Source organism: Armigeres subalbatus, unplaced genomic scaffold (assembly GCF_024139115.2).
Source record: "Armigeres subalbatus isolate Guangzhou_Male unplaced genomic scaffold, GZ_Asu_2 Contig1974, whole genome shotgun sequence".
Lineage (NCBI taxonomy): Eukaryota > Metazoa > Arthropoda > Insecta > Diptera > Culicidae > Armigeres > Armigeres subalbatus.
Window position 1 is genome coordinate 245,042 of NW_026942808.1, and position 16,798 is coordinate 261,839.

General features: G+C 39.1%; 1 protein-coding gene across 4 annotated transcripts in view; it reads left to right on the forward strand.

Moving 5' to 3' along the window:
• LOC134203564 (long-chain-fatty-acid--CoA ligase 4-like) overlaps positions 1-16,798 on the forward strand; it is a 157,036-nt gene that overhangs the window by 114,653 nt on the left and 25,585 nt on the right. For all 4 annotated transcript variants that reach the window (XM_062678414.1, XM_062678415.1, XM_062678416.1 and 1 more), the window contains one exon: positions 3,711-3,846. In XM_062678414.1, the coding sequence (XP_062534398.1) occupies positions 3,711-3,846 (136 nt within the window). The remainder of the gene's footprint in view (positions 1-3,710; positions 3,847-16,798) is intronic.

Below are 16,798 nucleotides of genomic sequence, written 5' to 3' on the forward strand. Positions count from 1 at the left end.
TTAAATACAGTCGCCTCTGTCCGTCCCTAACGATCAGTTCTACAATCTTTATTCTTTGTTGGGTAGGATTTCATGATCGTTCTGAAGAATCGGTTTAGCACAGTACCGGGTTCTTGTAGAATGTCGCCCTCTTGGATTACAGATAGCAACGAATTTCAAATTCTAGCTGTCCTAAATAGCTGTTCTAAAATGATGGTAAAAAACACTGGCCAATTTGTGATTTATGTGTGACTTAATGCCATCGGCACAACCTACTTAGCACACATCACATCGATGTCAGCTCGAGTATGTAGCTAGGGGCGGTAGTGCCAACTAGATTAGGGACAAAGTAACCTCTATAAACAAGAATCGCGTAATTCTTAATGATGATGATGATGATGATACTACCATCTATTGTAGCAAGGCACCTGCCGATAGCACTGGCCATATCTGACAAACGATTTGATCATGATTATATTATTGTTTATATTTCATCAAACTCCTGTATGAAGGGCCAAAAATGGGTGGGGTGGTTCCATAAGCAGAGGCACTTATTCGAATCCACGGGATTAATAGAGAATCTCCTTCCAGAAGAAAGTTAGTACATACAATAATATAATCTAGCCCTCGGTTCCCAGATTGACCCAATAGATGAAGAGAAGAGCCCGCCCTTTATCCACGAGATGTTAACGATAGGAAGTTGGCGATTCCACTCTTCCTATCCAAATCGCTTCAATCGGGTGCCCTGGTGGTACTTTTATATAATCATATAGTTTCGATGTTATATTTACAATGGAATATATGTAATGGAATTTTCTCACCGAATTTCCACATGTTTGTCCTGGATCGGCGAGACCGTCTCTTCAATATTAGCATGCTTTATATAAGTAGTTGTCTTCAAGGATGGAAAAGCCAATTATTCGTCTAGGAATATCCTTGTTGAATTCAGTAAATATGTTTCGTTTTGAATTGTAAATTTGAAATTGAGTTCTTGAATCCTGAATTGATGAGATAAGAAGAATAAAAGCAGTATAAAAAATTATAACACTAGATTTTTGTGTACTCTGATTTTGCCCATCCAATTTGAAAAATATTGTAAGTTTTAAGAAATTATATGATGCATAAACGTGGTAAGAGCAAAACAATTGTATTATATTATAGATTAAGTAAGGATAACTAATTGGATATTCTAAATTAATTAAGTAAAATAAAGTGATACTTAGGTGATATGTCCGACTTGGTTTGCTGCAATTTTTGCGTGATAAGATCCAGTTGCTGGTGCGTTTTTGTCCCCAACCGGTAAACTAGTCGATGGAGGACTTGGAACTGCTACCAGATTAATTTCCAGTGCTGTTAACGCCCTTTCCGAGATGCTATCTGCTGCATTGCTGCTGGTGGAATGGCTAGATCCGGACGTACTGCTGATGTTGCTGGGGCTTGTCAATTTTGCGGAGACGACTACTGCACGACGCTTCGTGAGGGAAGCTAGCGTGAAAATTTTCAAGGGGAAATAGTGTATTTCTTGGAGAATTCTTCGATTCCACACGGTTCTAGGCACTTTTTTACGTTATTCAGGTATCTAGGCACTTCACTGTCACACTGTATAATCTTTTGGTATCATTTTCTCTTTAATGAAAACTAGGAAAACTTGAAATCGAGAAAATATTGGAAATCTAGAAATCAAGGAAAATGACGCATCGAAAAAAAATCACTTCCACTTTCAACCATGGCATACTGCTTCTTTTTAACAAGAATCGGGTAATTTTTAAATGCACGAAATCATCAAAATACTTTCTACTTGAATCAGATATGAAATTTGATCGTAAAAATTAGCTTTTAGAAAATTTAGATGTTGTCGTAAAGCAAGGGGCCAAGAGATCATCATGGAATATGACATTTTTAAGCAAAATGCATCACTCGTTCCAAATAAACTCAGCACATTTTTATATATGTTTTGGTTTATACTCCAAGGGGGTGGCCATGTCGCCCCAAATACTAAATTAAAGCATCAAAAACATCTTATTTAGAAACAGGTTATAAGATACTGAAACTTCAATACTTAGTGTTTATCGATATTTATATAATACATCATCAAAGTGCTTCTGGGGCGAAACTACAGAATACGGAGGAGTTTTACTGTTTTACAAGGGTTACCTCTTGTGGTGGCCATCTTGCCCACTTCCCCTATAGCCTATTCAGACTACGAGCTTTATTACTATTTATCAATTACAATATGAAACGTCATATACTTTATTCCCAGCGAAATTACTATCTGTGAACGTTGATATCAAGATATTGTTTATCAAGTGATTATGCTTGTAGTCTGAATAGACTATTAGTGATGAGCATCCATTTATTTATAAGCCATGAAATTATTTCTGCTTCTGAATGGTGAAGTACATTATTGCAAGAGTAATGTAGACATTATAATTGAAATGTGTTTAAAGTAGAAAGGCCATTGTTTTTGTTTGTCGCGGTTTTGTTTTTACAGTCGCGGATTGAAATTTGTTCAGTTTGGTAACAGCCCTGAATTTATTTTTAATTTATTTATTTTTAATCAAAAACGCTGATATACCGCCTGTCACAATTCGTCCATCGTTGATATGATTGTCTTCGTCGACGTTTACTTCAGCCTGTGTTTTTGTTTATTTTTTATACATATTGTTACCCATGTTTTCGTTATCATATGTCGCTGTTCAATTCCGCCGTTTCAGTATCGCCGTTTAAATGTTTCATAGTTGAATGCATCAAATCTGGAGGAAATCGAATCTTCTACCAAATGGGTTGTACAGTTTTCGATATTTTTTTTTTCATTAGATACAATTAGTATGAACGTTTGAAAAATCTCGAATTGTCGTGTGAATTACTATGTTTAGTTAATAATAATGAACATAGAAACGACATCAAGTTTGGCCACTCACTTGTATCTTTCGGCTTATAACACCCTCGGTTGTAATTAATGAGAAGGGCGTAATTGAATTTTGTATTTGCTTAAGATTGAAGTTTAAATTTTTTTGGGTTAATTTAACCAATCGTGATGAAATTTCATTACATATTAAGTCGCGTTTTGATTTAATTGCATAAAAAGCTTTAATACATTTAGTCAAGCCCAAATCGTAAGGTTCTTTGGTGTCAATAATAGGTGCGTTGTTCATATTGTATGTAAACATTAAATTAAAACAAAATACAAGAAAACATAAGCAACGCTAGAAATGCGAGTCGTGACGAAAAAACAGTAGTACTGATAGGTGCGCTGATACGAGTCGAATAGTATTGACTATGCTAAACGATGTGGTGTTTACTTTGTGGTATTTCATTGAGCTGAAACCGATTGGTATCAGTTGTACAATCTATAAACAATTTTACGAGAGTCTCGTAAGATTAGGTGCGGCCGGTTTTCGCTAATCGCCATCACAACATTACAGCAATCCAACTGTAAAGCGGTCTATATGTTTGCTTGTACTTCTGCTTTTATAATCAAAGATTAAAACTTCAGTAGTTTGTTAAGCCTTAAGCACCCCTACGAAGACTAACACTAACGTACTAAAATATTCTACAAAATTGACTATTGAATTTAAGTTTTAAAGACAGCTAATTTATTCTTTTCTTTTGTTCGGTATTAGAATTTTCATTTCATTGCTTGGGTGTTTGCATGTTTGCTATACTTACCTATTTTCGCAAGTTCCACTTACGAAATTCTTCTAATTCTCCCCTTTTCCCTTCTCCCGCAGGATGGAAAGTTTCTGGGTGCAGACGGCGATCGGTGCGATCAAAATCATCGCCATGGTATACGACATCATCACGTTCCCGGTATATCTGGTGCTGCAGCGACCCTGGAAGCGAAGAGACCTCGCCAAACGGCAAAAGGTAGGCACGTGCATCCGTCTGCGAACTTGAAAAGACACAGGAGACGAAACACGCTTGAGAATTAGATTAGTGTTTACCCCATTCGTGCAAAAAAAAAAAAAATGTGCGGATATGGACTTGAGATAAGGCAAAGCAAAAGCCTTCATTATAAGCGGGGATCAACAGATTGGCCCCGGTAAAATTACCACGGTTCGGTTTCGATAAGAAGTGACGCAATCCGCAGCAGTTGTTTAGCTATTCTTAGTAAATTAATTTAGGGCTTGTAAAAGGCGCATCGTCACCTAAATCGGTTGATAAAACATAAACACGTTTGCGAAAGGATACCATCAGCTTAATTTTATAGGGATTACATTTTTAGCAAACATTCGGTTTTATCAGTTATTATCGTTGGATTTGAAGAGAGAAAAAAATTGAATGAGCAGTAAGTGAACCGAAGAATAACAACAAAACATGAGGATATTGAATAATTCCTTATCTTCTTGGTGTTACTGCTGTTGATAGCAATTCGCTTTTGAAGAATGTCGCACGTTGTTGCTAATTCGGTCTTCTGACTTTGCAGTTGAATATGAAAAGGTATGGTGATAATAACCACTTCGGGGGGTTGGAGCCAATGTATCCACATGTGCAATAGTTGTATCTGAGCTCCAGACCTTTTCAACTGTATTCAGGATTTTTCTTGATTTGCATGGTTAACTTCTAAGCCTTTCGCTAGTTTATTATCTAGGTATGTTGCTTCAAAAAAGCAGTACCTACAAGGATACTCAGCACGTAATTTGGTATTTTGGTTTTGTTTGTTGTTTGTTTGAATTTGTTATCATATGTTTTGAAAGGAGCGGGATTCAACATGAAGCATTAAAAATCTCGCTTCGTAATGCATAGAGATCGAAATTCTGCAAGTTAACTACTGAGGCGTGTGTTAACATGCACGAATCTACTTAAATAGCTTTGGCAATTACATTTTAGTGGAATGCTTCAGTTTTGTTATACTTCAGATATGTATTACATAGAAAAAAGTTCGTTTCTATATCTTTGTTTATGTGAATTTTGATATTTGAATCAGTTGATCACTCGTGATTCAGAATGTTTAATCTAAAAATCAAAACAATACTAAAAAGTATAACTTACCAAAGCTGTCATTTCCCTTAAATTAGAAATGTTTTGTTCATTCATAAGCCTTTGCCTAATTTATCTTACGATGTGAGCCAAACTGACCTGTGCGCCGAAGTATTTGTGAACGGCGGCGGCGTAAGGCCATTTTTACACCGGCGGCGGCGGCGTCGGCGGCGTCACGCCGTAAGCCATGTTCGGCGGCGGCGGCGGCGGCGTGAATCGGCGTGAATGATTTTAATCTGAGAAAAAAAATCACGCAGTAAGACCTATCATGCTTTTATTGTATTTTAGGTTTTTGTACAATTGCTAGCTACAGATAGACTGATAGGGTGAACATGCTAATAGCTATAGTTTGTATCTCCACAGCAAAAGTTTACATAACATCTTCCATTAGGATATTGCCGCATCACAGCACATAAATTCAGTGGAAAGTACTTCAGTTATAAATCCAGAAATTTGTTTGGAAATTCCTCAAGATATTCCTCAGAAAATTCGAAAAAGGAATTCGGTGAACTAATTTATAATTTCCCTATGAATTCCTTCAGAACTTACTTCAAGAATTCCCTTGAAAATTTATTTGGCTATTGCTTCGGAAATTCTTTCCAAAATTTCTTCAAAAGTTCCTTCAGGAAATTCCTTGGAAATTACTTTAGGGATTGCTTAGGAAATTCCTTTACGAAGTCTTTTGGGATTTTTTTCGGAAATACATTTGAAAACTTTTTTCCTTCGGAAATTCCTTTAAGAATTCTTTACAAAATACCCATGGAAACTCCTTCATGAATTTCCATCGGAATACCTACGGACACTGTTTGAGGAATACATCCGGAAATCCCTTTAGGAGAACGCCTTCGGAATTCGATTTAGTTTTTTTTAATTCCTTCAAGAATTTTTTTTAGGGATTTCTAATAGAAATTCTTCCAGTAATTCCTTAAAAATTTCTTCGGAAACTCTAAGAAGATATTTTTGGTATTCTTTCGAAATTTTCCTCTGGAATTTATTTAGAACTTTTTCTAGGAATTCTTTCTGAATTTCCTATAGGAATTTATTCGAACATTCCTCCGGAAATTCCTTTAGCAGAAATTCCAGAAATTCCTGTAGCACTTCGAAAATTTCTTTTAAAATTCCTTTAAGAATTCTTTCGAGAATACCTTCAGACATTCTTTTGGGAAATCTTCTAAAATTTTGTTTGTAAATTCCTTTCATTTTTTTGAACCTTTGTTTTTTTTTAATTGAAAATAAGTTAAACGCTCAAATATCTTTGGAAATTTCTTTATAAATTCCTCCAAATAAGAATTCTTTCCGGAATTATTCTTGTATGAATTTTGTATAGTTGATTGAAGGAATTTCCTAAGGACCTTCTAGAAAAATTTTCCGACTCCATTCTTGAAGGACTAACCGAAAGAGAACCTGAAAAGATTTTCTAACAGAATTTTTAAATGAATTTCAAAGAGGTGAACCAGGGCTGAAAACCTCTATAATAAATTTTGTTTGACTATTATCGGCTCTTTCAGTCATATAAGTATCACGAAAGTATCACATCAACTCTATAATAAAGAATAAAAAAAATGAATTTCTGAAGGAATATCCGAAAGAATTCTGAAAGTAAATTACGAAGAAATGTTTAATGGATTTACTGAACATATAGCTATTGGTATGTACACAGAAATTCCTATAGTTCTCCAGGAATTTCTTCGAAAGTCCGGACAGTAGTAGAACAAACTCAGTTTTGGCTTTCAAGACTGCATGCCAAGAAAAACTCCCAAAATATCGAGATTGCAGATATTCAGATATTCTCAAGAATTCTTTGGGAATTTCTTGCACGAGTTCCTTCGAAAATTTCTACAGATTTTTTTTTATAAATACCTTAAGTAATTCCCTAGGAAAAATATTCAGGAATTAATTCGGTAAGTCATCAGGAAACTCATCCTAAAATACCTTCTAAAACTCCGTCAGCAATTCGATCAAGAATTTCTTCAAAAACTCTCCACAAATTAAACCAGGCTTTTCTTTTAAATTCCCCCTAGGAATTGCTTCGGAACTTCTTGGGACCTTAAGAAATTTCTTAAGGAATTCTTCTGGAAATTCCTTCAAAAATTCATATAAGATTCACACTGACCATTCCATAAAGAATTTCTTTTTAGTAATACTTTTAATAATTTCTACTCATGTAGATGGGTACACTTTCCCACAGTTGTAATGAACTCGACGTGCCCTTCTTCAAAGAAGCCATCCCTCGGAAAACTCAAAAAGGATTGCGAATCTATTTGTTAGTCTGTTGGATTACATTGCTCTCTCTATCTCGCGGGCTTCACGTAAGTGTCTCTGGTTACGGGTCCGCCACCTTCGTTGCTTGCCCTTCACACAGAAGTGCATTGAAAGCAGAATGGTAATTAAATTCGATTGCACTATTGGGTGGAGCCGCATACAGAGCAAGACTCAAGCCAGGGTGATGGATAACCACATACATACATACATACTTTAGAAAATTTCTACAAAATTCCTTCGGAAATTATTTTAACAATTCCACTGGAATTTTTCCAGGTATTTCATAAGACATTCCATTCCCTCGGAAATTAATCTAGTAATTCTTTCGGAATTTCCAACACCATTTCCTTCCAAAACTGTAGGACGAATTTCAAGATACCCATCTCCGTACGAATTCCTAGAGCAATTTCCAAAGGACCTTCTAAGGGAATTACTGACATACTTAAATTTCTTAAACAATTTCTTTGGACATTCCTCGTAGAATTCCTTCATGATTTTCTCCAGAGATTCCTTCAGAAAATCCTCCAGAAATTACAACGGAGATAAATTCAGAAAATTTTCAAGGCACTAAGAATTTTCTTCAGATATTCCTTCAGAACTTCCTCCAGGACTTCATGGAAATTATTTCAAGAAAATCAAGAAATTGTTTATCGAAATAAATCGAAACCACGTGCCCAATCGTGCTCCAGCTCCTGAAGCCAAAAGATCAGTTTTGCATTCACACATTCATTATGGTGTTGATTTGTAGCTGTATTTTTTCCGGGATCTCAGCAATTTGTTAAACTTTTACCGAGATTCGCACAGCCGACCCCCAACAAACGTGTTTTTTGCCAAGATTTCTGTTAAAATTGCTGATAATCAGCAAATTATTTGCCGAAAACCAGCTAACAAACGTTATTTTTGCCGGGATATCAGTTTTTATTTTGCTTTCCACATGAAGTTACATATGAGATTAAAAGTTAATCGCCACGCTCATTGATTTGTAGATCTGTAGCCAAGAAGTTTTTGGATGATCTAACATTTAACACGACAAAGCGTGTTAAAGTGACAGGGATAAAATTAAACAAATCTGCTAAAGGTATATTAGCTATTTAATTAATGCTTGATAGGTCGGAGACGAGCCAGCCTCGGGCTGAAAGTCTCCTTAATAAAGACACAAAAAAAAAAAAAAATGCTTGATAGGTTGCCTTGGTTCGGCAGATGCAAACGCACTGCATAATGTGATTTTTGTGTTGGCCAAACATCGGCGTGAAATACGAAATTCGGCGGCGTGGAGCCAACCGGCGTATGGCGCGCCGCCGACACCTTGACCGGCGTCGGCGTACGTCAATAAGTGTCGGCGGCGGCGGCGTGGCGCGGCGGCGCACAGGTCTAAGCTAAACCAGTGCGTCGAAAACCAATTTTTCCAATAATCTTATTCTAAGATCAACACAATGCTGCGTATTCGCAATCAAACGGTTTGGAATCGAGTCTTTGTATTCCGTTATCATGCGTTTGCTGTTTTTGCGTGACCTTTCGAGCGTGTAAATGCTAAGTGGCTTGTATCAATTTTGGAAATGAGCGCAATTGACGGTTGGCTATGGCTACACTATTATTGTAATAGATGCGAAGTGTAGGTCTACGTTTCGTAACCAGCACCAGGACGTCAACAATGATCTGCTGATTCTTACGATAGTTCGAAATAATATTGCATTTATCATGCCGAGGCTCAACAAGTTTCCGAATACATCATTCGGTAAAACCCACAATCCGAGGAATATTTATTTATTTTATATATTTTCGTATTTTCTGCGAAAAATAAACGTTGTTTGGATGGTAACAGAAGTGATAAATCGTTAACATAAATTGGAAATAACAGTAGACCAAGATTACTGCCGCACGGAGCATCGAAGGTGTTGGGAAACATTCTCGATTCTAATCACCCAGCAGGAATATGTACGAATGGAATGTTAGTTTGACGCTTGTTACTACAAGAGGCCGAGGAACCTATGTATCTCCAGTAGTGTTACTGGCTAGGACATGAGTTGAAGGGTTTCGCTTAGTAGGCGATTGATTTTTTAATAACAATAATGAATAATCTATCAAATGATTTACATACCTACTTACCTGGATACCTGGTTGGCTACAGCGTCGATACAGCTATGCCTGGCGTATTGTAGAGCTCAATAATCGTCAGTCTTGGTCGAAGTTCCTCCAGTTTCCCCGAACGTTCAGGGTCCCAGTCCGATTCCATTCGCACTAATTGACCAGCCCACTGAAGTCTGCCGTATTTTATACGATTCACAATATTTTCTTCTTTGTATATTTGATACAGCTCATGATTCATGCGTCTGCGCCACACGCCATTTTATAGTTTCCCTCCGAGTTTTGTACGCAGCACTTTTCGCTCGAAAACCCCGAAAGCTCTCCGGTCCGCCTCTTTTAACGTCCATGCTTCATGTCCATAAAGGGCCACTGGTAGAATCAGAGTTTTGTATAGAGCAAATTTCGTTTCCGTCTGCATGTTGCGGGACCTAAGCTGGTTACGTAATCCGTAAAAGGCCCTATTCGCAGAAGCTTTTCATTTTACGGGAAACGTCATTGTCACATGTCACAAGCGTTCCAAGGTAAATAAATTCTTCATCAACTTTAAACACATCCCCATCAGCAGCAACCCCACTAGGTCTTCCTCTATCTTTACCTGCCACCATGTACTTTGACTTGGTAGAGTTAATGGTTAAGTCTATCCTCGCCGTCTCCCTCTTCAGTGGGACAAAAGCCTTCACTACTGCTCTGCGATCGCCTCCAATGAAGTCCATGTCGTCTGCAAAGCCCAGGAGCCTATGCGACCGTGTGATTGTGCCGTTCCTCTGCACGCCAGATCTCCTAATAGCTCCCTCGAGTGCAATGTTGAACAATAAATTCGAAAGTGCATCACCCTGCTTCAATCCGTCTAAGGTCACAAACGAGGTTGACACTTCGTCTGCGATCTGAATACTTGATTTCGAGCCATCCAGCGTTGCACATATCAGTCTAATCAGTTTCGCCGGAAAACCATGTTCGGACATATCTGCCACAGCTCATTTATTTTCACTGAAATGTACACTGCTTTGAAATCAATGAACAGATGGTGAGTCTGCAAGTTTTACTACCGGAATTTATCAAGGATCATCCGCAGGCTAAACATCTGATCCGTCGTTTATCGGCCCTCACGAAAACCTGCCTGGTTTTCGCCGATGAAGGACTCCTAAAGCGGTCTCAGTCTGTTAAACAGGATACGTGACAGGATTTTGTACGCCGAGTTCAGAAGGGTGATCCCTCTGTAATTTGCGCACTCTAGTATGTGCCCTTTCTTATATATTGGGCAAATGAGGCTATCCAACATGCCGGCAGGCAGTTCTCCATCCTCCCATGTTTTCTGGATAATGTGGTGGATTGATGTTTGAGAAGTACGACCGGGATCTCGCCCTTCCCAGCAGCTTTACTGTTTTTTTTTAGCTCGTTTAGAGCCTTATTAACCTCGTCCAGCGTTGGATTTGCATACCTACCGCAGACAAAAACAGGAAAAAATCTGTTGTTAACCTTTCCGTCCCTGACGTCTGTTTTAAGGGCTTTCAAAAATTAAAACTGCTGTAAAACACATTTCTTGACCGATTCCTTCGCAACAAGTTCAGGGTTGTTACGACCACGCGGATTTTGTGATTGAGTGAAGTGTGACAGTCCATACAACAAGTATTGATGATTCATACAAAAAAAAAGACAGAATCACCGTCTTCGACCAAAGGTCGCACAGACTGAACACTTAACATTTAGCATGCGACAACGGACAAGGATATTTACACAACATCCAGTGGACCAATGGACCAGTGGAGAACCTTTCGCTTTATGAAAAGTTTACTCCTTACCGGGGCGGGAATCGAACCCACACTCCACACCCACAGCACATGCGCTTAGACGATTGACGTCACTAACTGTATGGCCAAAAGTGTGGGTTGAAAATGGTCGATTTTTGCGTTACGTAATTAATGGATCTTCCCTAAAGCCCTTATTGAAAGGCATGCATTTTACTGTCAGCAATTAATTTCTTCTCTATCAGTATTGAAGGTTTTATTCCAAGTAGAACAGCGGTTCTATGAACTTTTGCATTCATTGAAGTACCCCCAATTTTTTCGCTATAAATGAAAATAAGCGTAACCCATAAGATATATGTAAAAGGGACCTGAAACCTAACGGAAAATATGACACTTCAAAAAGTTATCTGAAATTTTCATTATTCCGCGAAACTTTCCAATTAGGTTTAAACATCAAACTTCCTATTGGAATGAGACTTTCAAGTCTCTTGAAGGTAGGCTTTCAAGCCTCTTGAAAAGAGGCTTCTGAGCCTCTTAAGAAGGAGGCTTCCGGGCCTCTTGAAAGGCGGCTTCCGAACCTCTTGGAAGGACTTCCGATCCTCTTGAAAAGAGGCTTCCGGGCCTCTTGGAAAAAAAGCCTTCCGGACCTGTTGAAAGAAGGCTTCCGGACCTCTTGAAAAGAGGCTTCCGGGCATCCTTAAAGGAGGTTTCCTGGCCACTTGAAAAAAGGGTTTCGGGCCTCTTGAAAGGAGGCTTCCGAGCCTCTTGAAAGGAGGCTTCCGAGCCTCTTGAAAGGAGGCTTCCGAGCCTCTTGAATGGAGGCTTCCGAGCCCCTTGAAAAGAGGCTTCCGAGCCTCTTGAAAGGAGGCTTCCGAGCCTCTTGAAAGGAGGCTTCCGAGCAACTTAGAAGGAGGCTTCCGGGCCTCTTAAAAGGAGGCTTCCTGGCCACTTGAAAAAAGGCTCTCGGGCCTCTTAAAAGGAGGCTTCCGAGCCTCTTGAAAGGAGTCTTCCGAGCCCCTTGAAAGGTGGCTTCCGAGCCTCTTGAAAGGAGGCTTCCGGACCTCTTGAAAGGAGGCTTCCGAGCCTCTTGAAAGGAGGCTTTCGAGCAACTTGGAAGGAGCCTTCCGGGCCTCTTCAAAGGAGGCTTCCGAGCCACTTGAAAGGAGGCTTCCGGACCTCTTGAAAGGAGGCTTCCGAGCCTCTTGAAAGGAAGCTTCCGGACCTCTTGAAAGGAGGCGTCCGGACCTCTTGAAAGGAGGCTTCCGAGCCTCTTGAAAGGAGGCTTCCGAGCCTCTTGAAAAAAGGCTTCCGAGCCTCTTGAAAGGAGGCTTCCGGACCTCTTGAAAGGAGGCTTCCGAGCCTCTTGAAAGGAGGCTTTCGAGCCTCTTGAAAGGAGGCTTCCGAGCCTCTTGAAAGGAGGCTTCCGAGCCTCTTGAAAGGAGGCTTCCGAGCCTCTTGAAAGGAGGCTTCCGAGCCTTTCAGGCCACTTAAAAAGAAGGCTTCCGAGCCTCTTGAAAATAGGCTTTCGGGCCTCTTAAAAAGGAGGCTTATGGGCCTCTTGAAAGGAGGCTTTCGAGCTACTTGGTAGGAGGCTTCCGGGCCTCTTGAAAGGAAGCTCCCTGGCCGCTTGAAAGAAGGCTTCCGGGCATCTAGAAAGAAGGCTTCCGGACCTCTTGAGAGGAGGCTTCCTTCGCTCTGAAAAACAACGAAGACCATTTTGAAAGAATTCATCTAGAAGTTTTCGCAAAAAATTCTTGGAGCGATGATCGCAGGAATTTCTTTAGAAAGTTTACGTAGGAATTTCACCTTGAAATTAGTTAAAAAACGCAGAAGAAGTTTCCGCTACAATGTCTCCAGGAATTATCAAAGTGATTTCTATAAGAATTTATGTATGTATTCTCGGAAGATTTTCCACAACTTACTTGACATTACGAAAAATATATCACGAATGAGCACAACATGTGATAGATTTAGTTCGGAAAAGGTATTGGAGGGTAACCGCCCCTTCGGAGGGGTTTGATCCCACGAAACCAGTACGCTAGACAGGTGCTTTCCCTACTAAGCTACGAAGGACCTCTGTCGTCCTAAGCAGCTTAGCGGGAACTGATGAAACCAAATTCCCAGCCCCGGGCACCAGCCGAACTCTCGCAATACATTTTGAAAATGTATTCCCGTCCTGACGATTTAAGTCACGAACGGGTTAATCGATTTGCAAAATTTTCTCCCCAATCGATTCGTCTTGGGATCCGTAAGATTTGTATGTACGAAAAGTTGGGTTCATTAACGGATAAATGTAAAAAAAAACAGTAGAATGCAACCTTGGGTCAGTAGTTGAGAGAAACAAAACCAAACACATAGTGCGGTGCTGCATATAGTTCAGTATTCTTGCGCTTAGTTTCATAGGGGCGTAACTATATTGATCGATTAAATCACCGACAAACTAGCGCAATTCGCTACAATAATAGAAAAGAAAACAAAACAACGACAAAAAGAAAACGATCAATACAGTTACGCCCCTATGAAACTAAGCGCGAGATATGACATTTGCAACACAGACATCCAGGCAGTGCTGGGTATTTTTCGTTAGTATTTCATAAAATGCATTTGAATAGAAGACGTTCCGAAAAAAAGAGTTGCAGGCATTTGCTTCTTTTTCTTATTCGTTTGCTTGAAACATGAACTCTATGTCCAATTTTCTTGCAAGATTTACATTCATGTCGGAGATAGGAGCAAATATTCGAATAATGCATGTCGCATGGTGTATTTGGAATGTCGGATTGCGTTTTGCTATTGTGCTGTGCTTTTCGAAAAATGCTTGACTGCGCAAACGGATTGTTTGCCTCCGGCCTTCTCGATCATAGCGGTGTCCCTTTTCAGATTCAAAAGTCGCGGACATTCTTTATATTTAATGAACGTAAAGTCATCGGCGTACCGGAATGGGAACTCGCGATCTATGCCAGAAGGGTTGTTTGAACATCCGAGTCCTTGCATGATTTTAGCCCAGAAACGAACATCAAACATTTAAACTGATCGTACACCCAAAAAACAGATCTTACAATTATTGTATAAAAACGTGGCATATACAAATCTGTAAGGTTTTTATACAGAAATTGTATTAAAATAATACAAATCTGTATAATTTAAATACAACGATTGTATTAAAATCTTCCAAAAATTGTATATGCCCAATTATTATACCGTTTCTGTAAGGTTCTTATGCAGAACTGTATTAAAATCTGCCATCCGCTGGTTGGGTGTAGGGTAAATGATGTATCTTGGACAAGCGCAGGACATTCATTAGAAAATATATCGAGATTGAATAGTATAAAACAATTGAAAACCACTAGGTTCATCCAAATTCATAACCTATGATTAGTCTTGTGTCTCCATTGCCCAATTTTTGAGTAAATTACGTTTACTAGGTGTAAACTGTGATATATTGCGAACTGAAATATTTTCTTTTTGGACATCAAATATATAATTTCGACATGGAAAATGCATATATTTTGGAAAGAGTCATTTTCTCCTAATTTAAAAATGGCCACCTACAGATCTCAATGGTATGACTTACCTACACGTATCCACATTCATTTAATGGCATTTATTTGCTTAACTAACATAGATTAAACCAGAAATTAACATTTTTTCGCAATCTTATCGATATCATTGAAAACAGCCTGAAAGTTGGCAATTAATGATTCATCCATGTACTGTACATGGGGTGACCAATAAATGTCTGATGAATAAAAACATAACTTCATTTTGGTCACTCCTTTTTCATCCGTCTTAAGTTCATGTTAAGCGATTGGAATATGTTAGAATCTCAATTATAATCAAACTTTGGCCGCAGGACCTCAAGATTGCCGTTTGAACCTATTTAAACGTGTTTCAGGTGCATGTTACGAAGAGTCCTATAATGCATGTTCTCCTGCATACTGGCGTCCAGCAGGCACTTTGGTAGATAGCTTTACATTTTAGATAATTTTATAGATAAATAATAGTTGATTTGTGAATTCTCATCAGGAGCCGCTAGAGTTGAGGTAAAAGTATGCAATGATCATACTTTCGATAAAAATTTTCCTACACATTATCTAAAATTGATCGAAGAAGCTCAGACTTGTCCAAAATATGTACATGTCCAAAATATATCATTTACCCTAATTGATTTGAGAAAGCTTGGATTTTTCGCATTTTTCATTGACATTTCCAGCATAGGAGAAATATTCGCGCGTAGGATCTTTCTTGAGTTACAAACACTGGTGTGTCAGGTTGAAAAGCGAAGTTTGATGACCGAAAATAGACTTCAATGTCTTGATTGTTTCATCGAACGTCACTTCTTTTGGTTTCTTCGAAATAATATAGTTCACATACTTTTTGTGAGCTACGGTATTTAGATTCCGAAACAACGGGTGAACCCTAGCCTGTCCAGCCTCGAAAGTTACTCCTGCTCCCGGGTTTAAAATGAACTCGTTGCTTGCGCTTGATAACGATTCAATGGGGCAGAGTGCATAGGTTCATTATTTGACTTTTGAGTGGTGGTGAAATTCATTTAGAATGAATTCGATGTATGAAAAGGTATTCATTTTTAGTAAACTGCGCACCGCTCAACCGTCAAAGAGTTCATTCGGCGCACTGCCCCATCAGAAATTCGTCGTTCCGTTGACTTGGTTTTACCGGATGGTGCTGAATGATTCGTAGATTACCGTCCCCTTGTCTTTCTTGAACAACACGAACTTTTGCAGCCCGAGAAGCTGATAGTTCTTCGAGAAATGCGGCCTGGTTTTCCAAGATCCTTAAAAGTTGTGCTTCGAATTCTGGAGACATATTGCTTCGAGTGGTTTCGTTAATCCTCGCCGTCAAAAGTGTTATGTTCTACTCATTAGGTTCTGCAGCATGACGTCACGAATGAATTCGGTCCTCGTCTAAAGAACTTTTTTGACAGTTCAGTAGTACTTTCCACTGACTCCGACGAGGACTCCGACAAAGTTCGAGTTCGTGATTGGTTGGCTGCCCCCGAGTCCAACGCGAAGTACTACTAATCTGTCATCAGTTTGAGGTTAGATACAGACGCTGCAGAACCTAATTGAACAATAATAAACTCAACAGTTTGAGTGGTAGAACAAGAATGAATTTATTTTTAATAATGACATAATAGGGTAAAGTGCCCAATAGTGGACCCCCAACCAATAGTGGACCCTCCAGCCATTTTTGCATTATTACAGCACAATGTCAACATGTTGCTATGAAATTCTCTCGAGAGAACCTACCTTACAGTCCTATGATTTGATTACATGCATTGGAAATGCTATGGAAAGTAAAATTAGATGATTTTTTACAATTCTATAAAAAATAAACTCCAGAGTGTCCATTATAGGAATATTTTGCGGAGTCCATAATAAGGAAGAAGAACGTCCCGAAACGAGACATGAAAATCAAATGAAGTGTCGACTATAGGGAAGCAATTTCCTATTATGGACCCCCAGGGGGCGAATTCAATTAGACTTTAAAATGTTAATTTCAACGAATAACGTCGTGTATATGAGTGTATGTATGTATCGTGAAGAGGGGATGCAGAGCTTGTTGTTAGATATCAAGCAGAATTAATTAGGGTCTCGCCGACATTTCTTACCAACACGAACGCAGGTTCGTGGTTGCAAACAATCCCATTTGATTTTGCCGTGACAGCTGCTCGTGGTTGCAAACAAACCGAGTAAAAGTGTGAGTGAAACGTGCGTGTACGTACACGA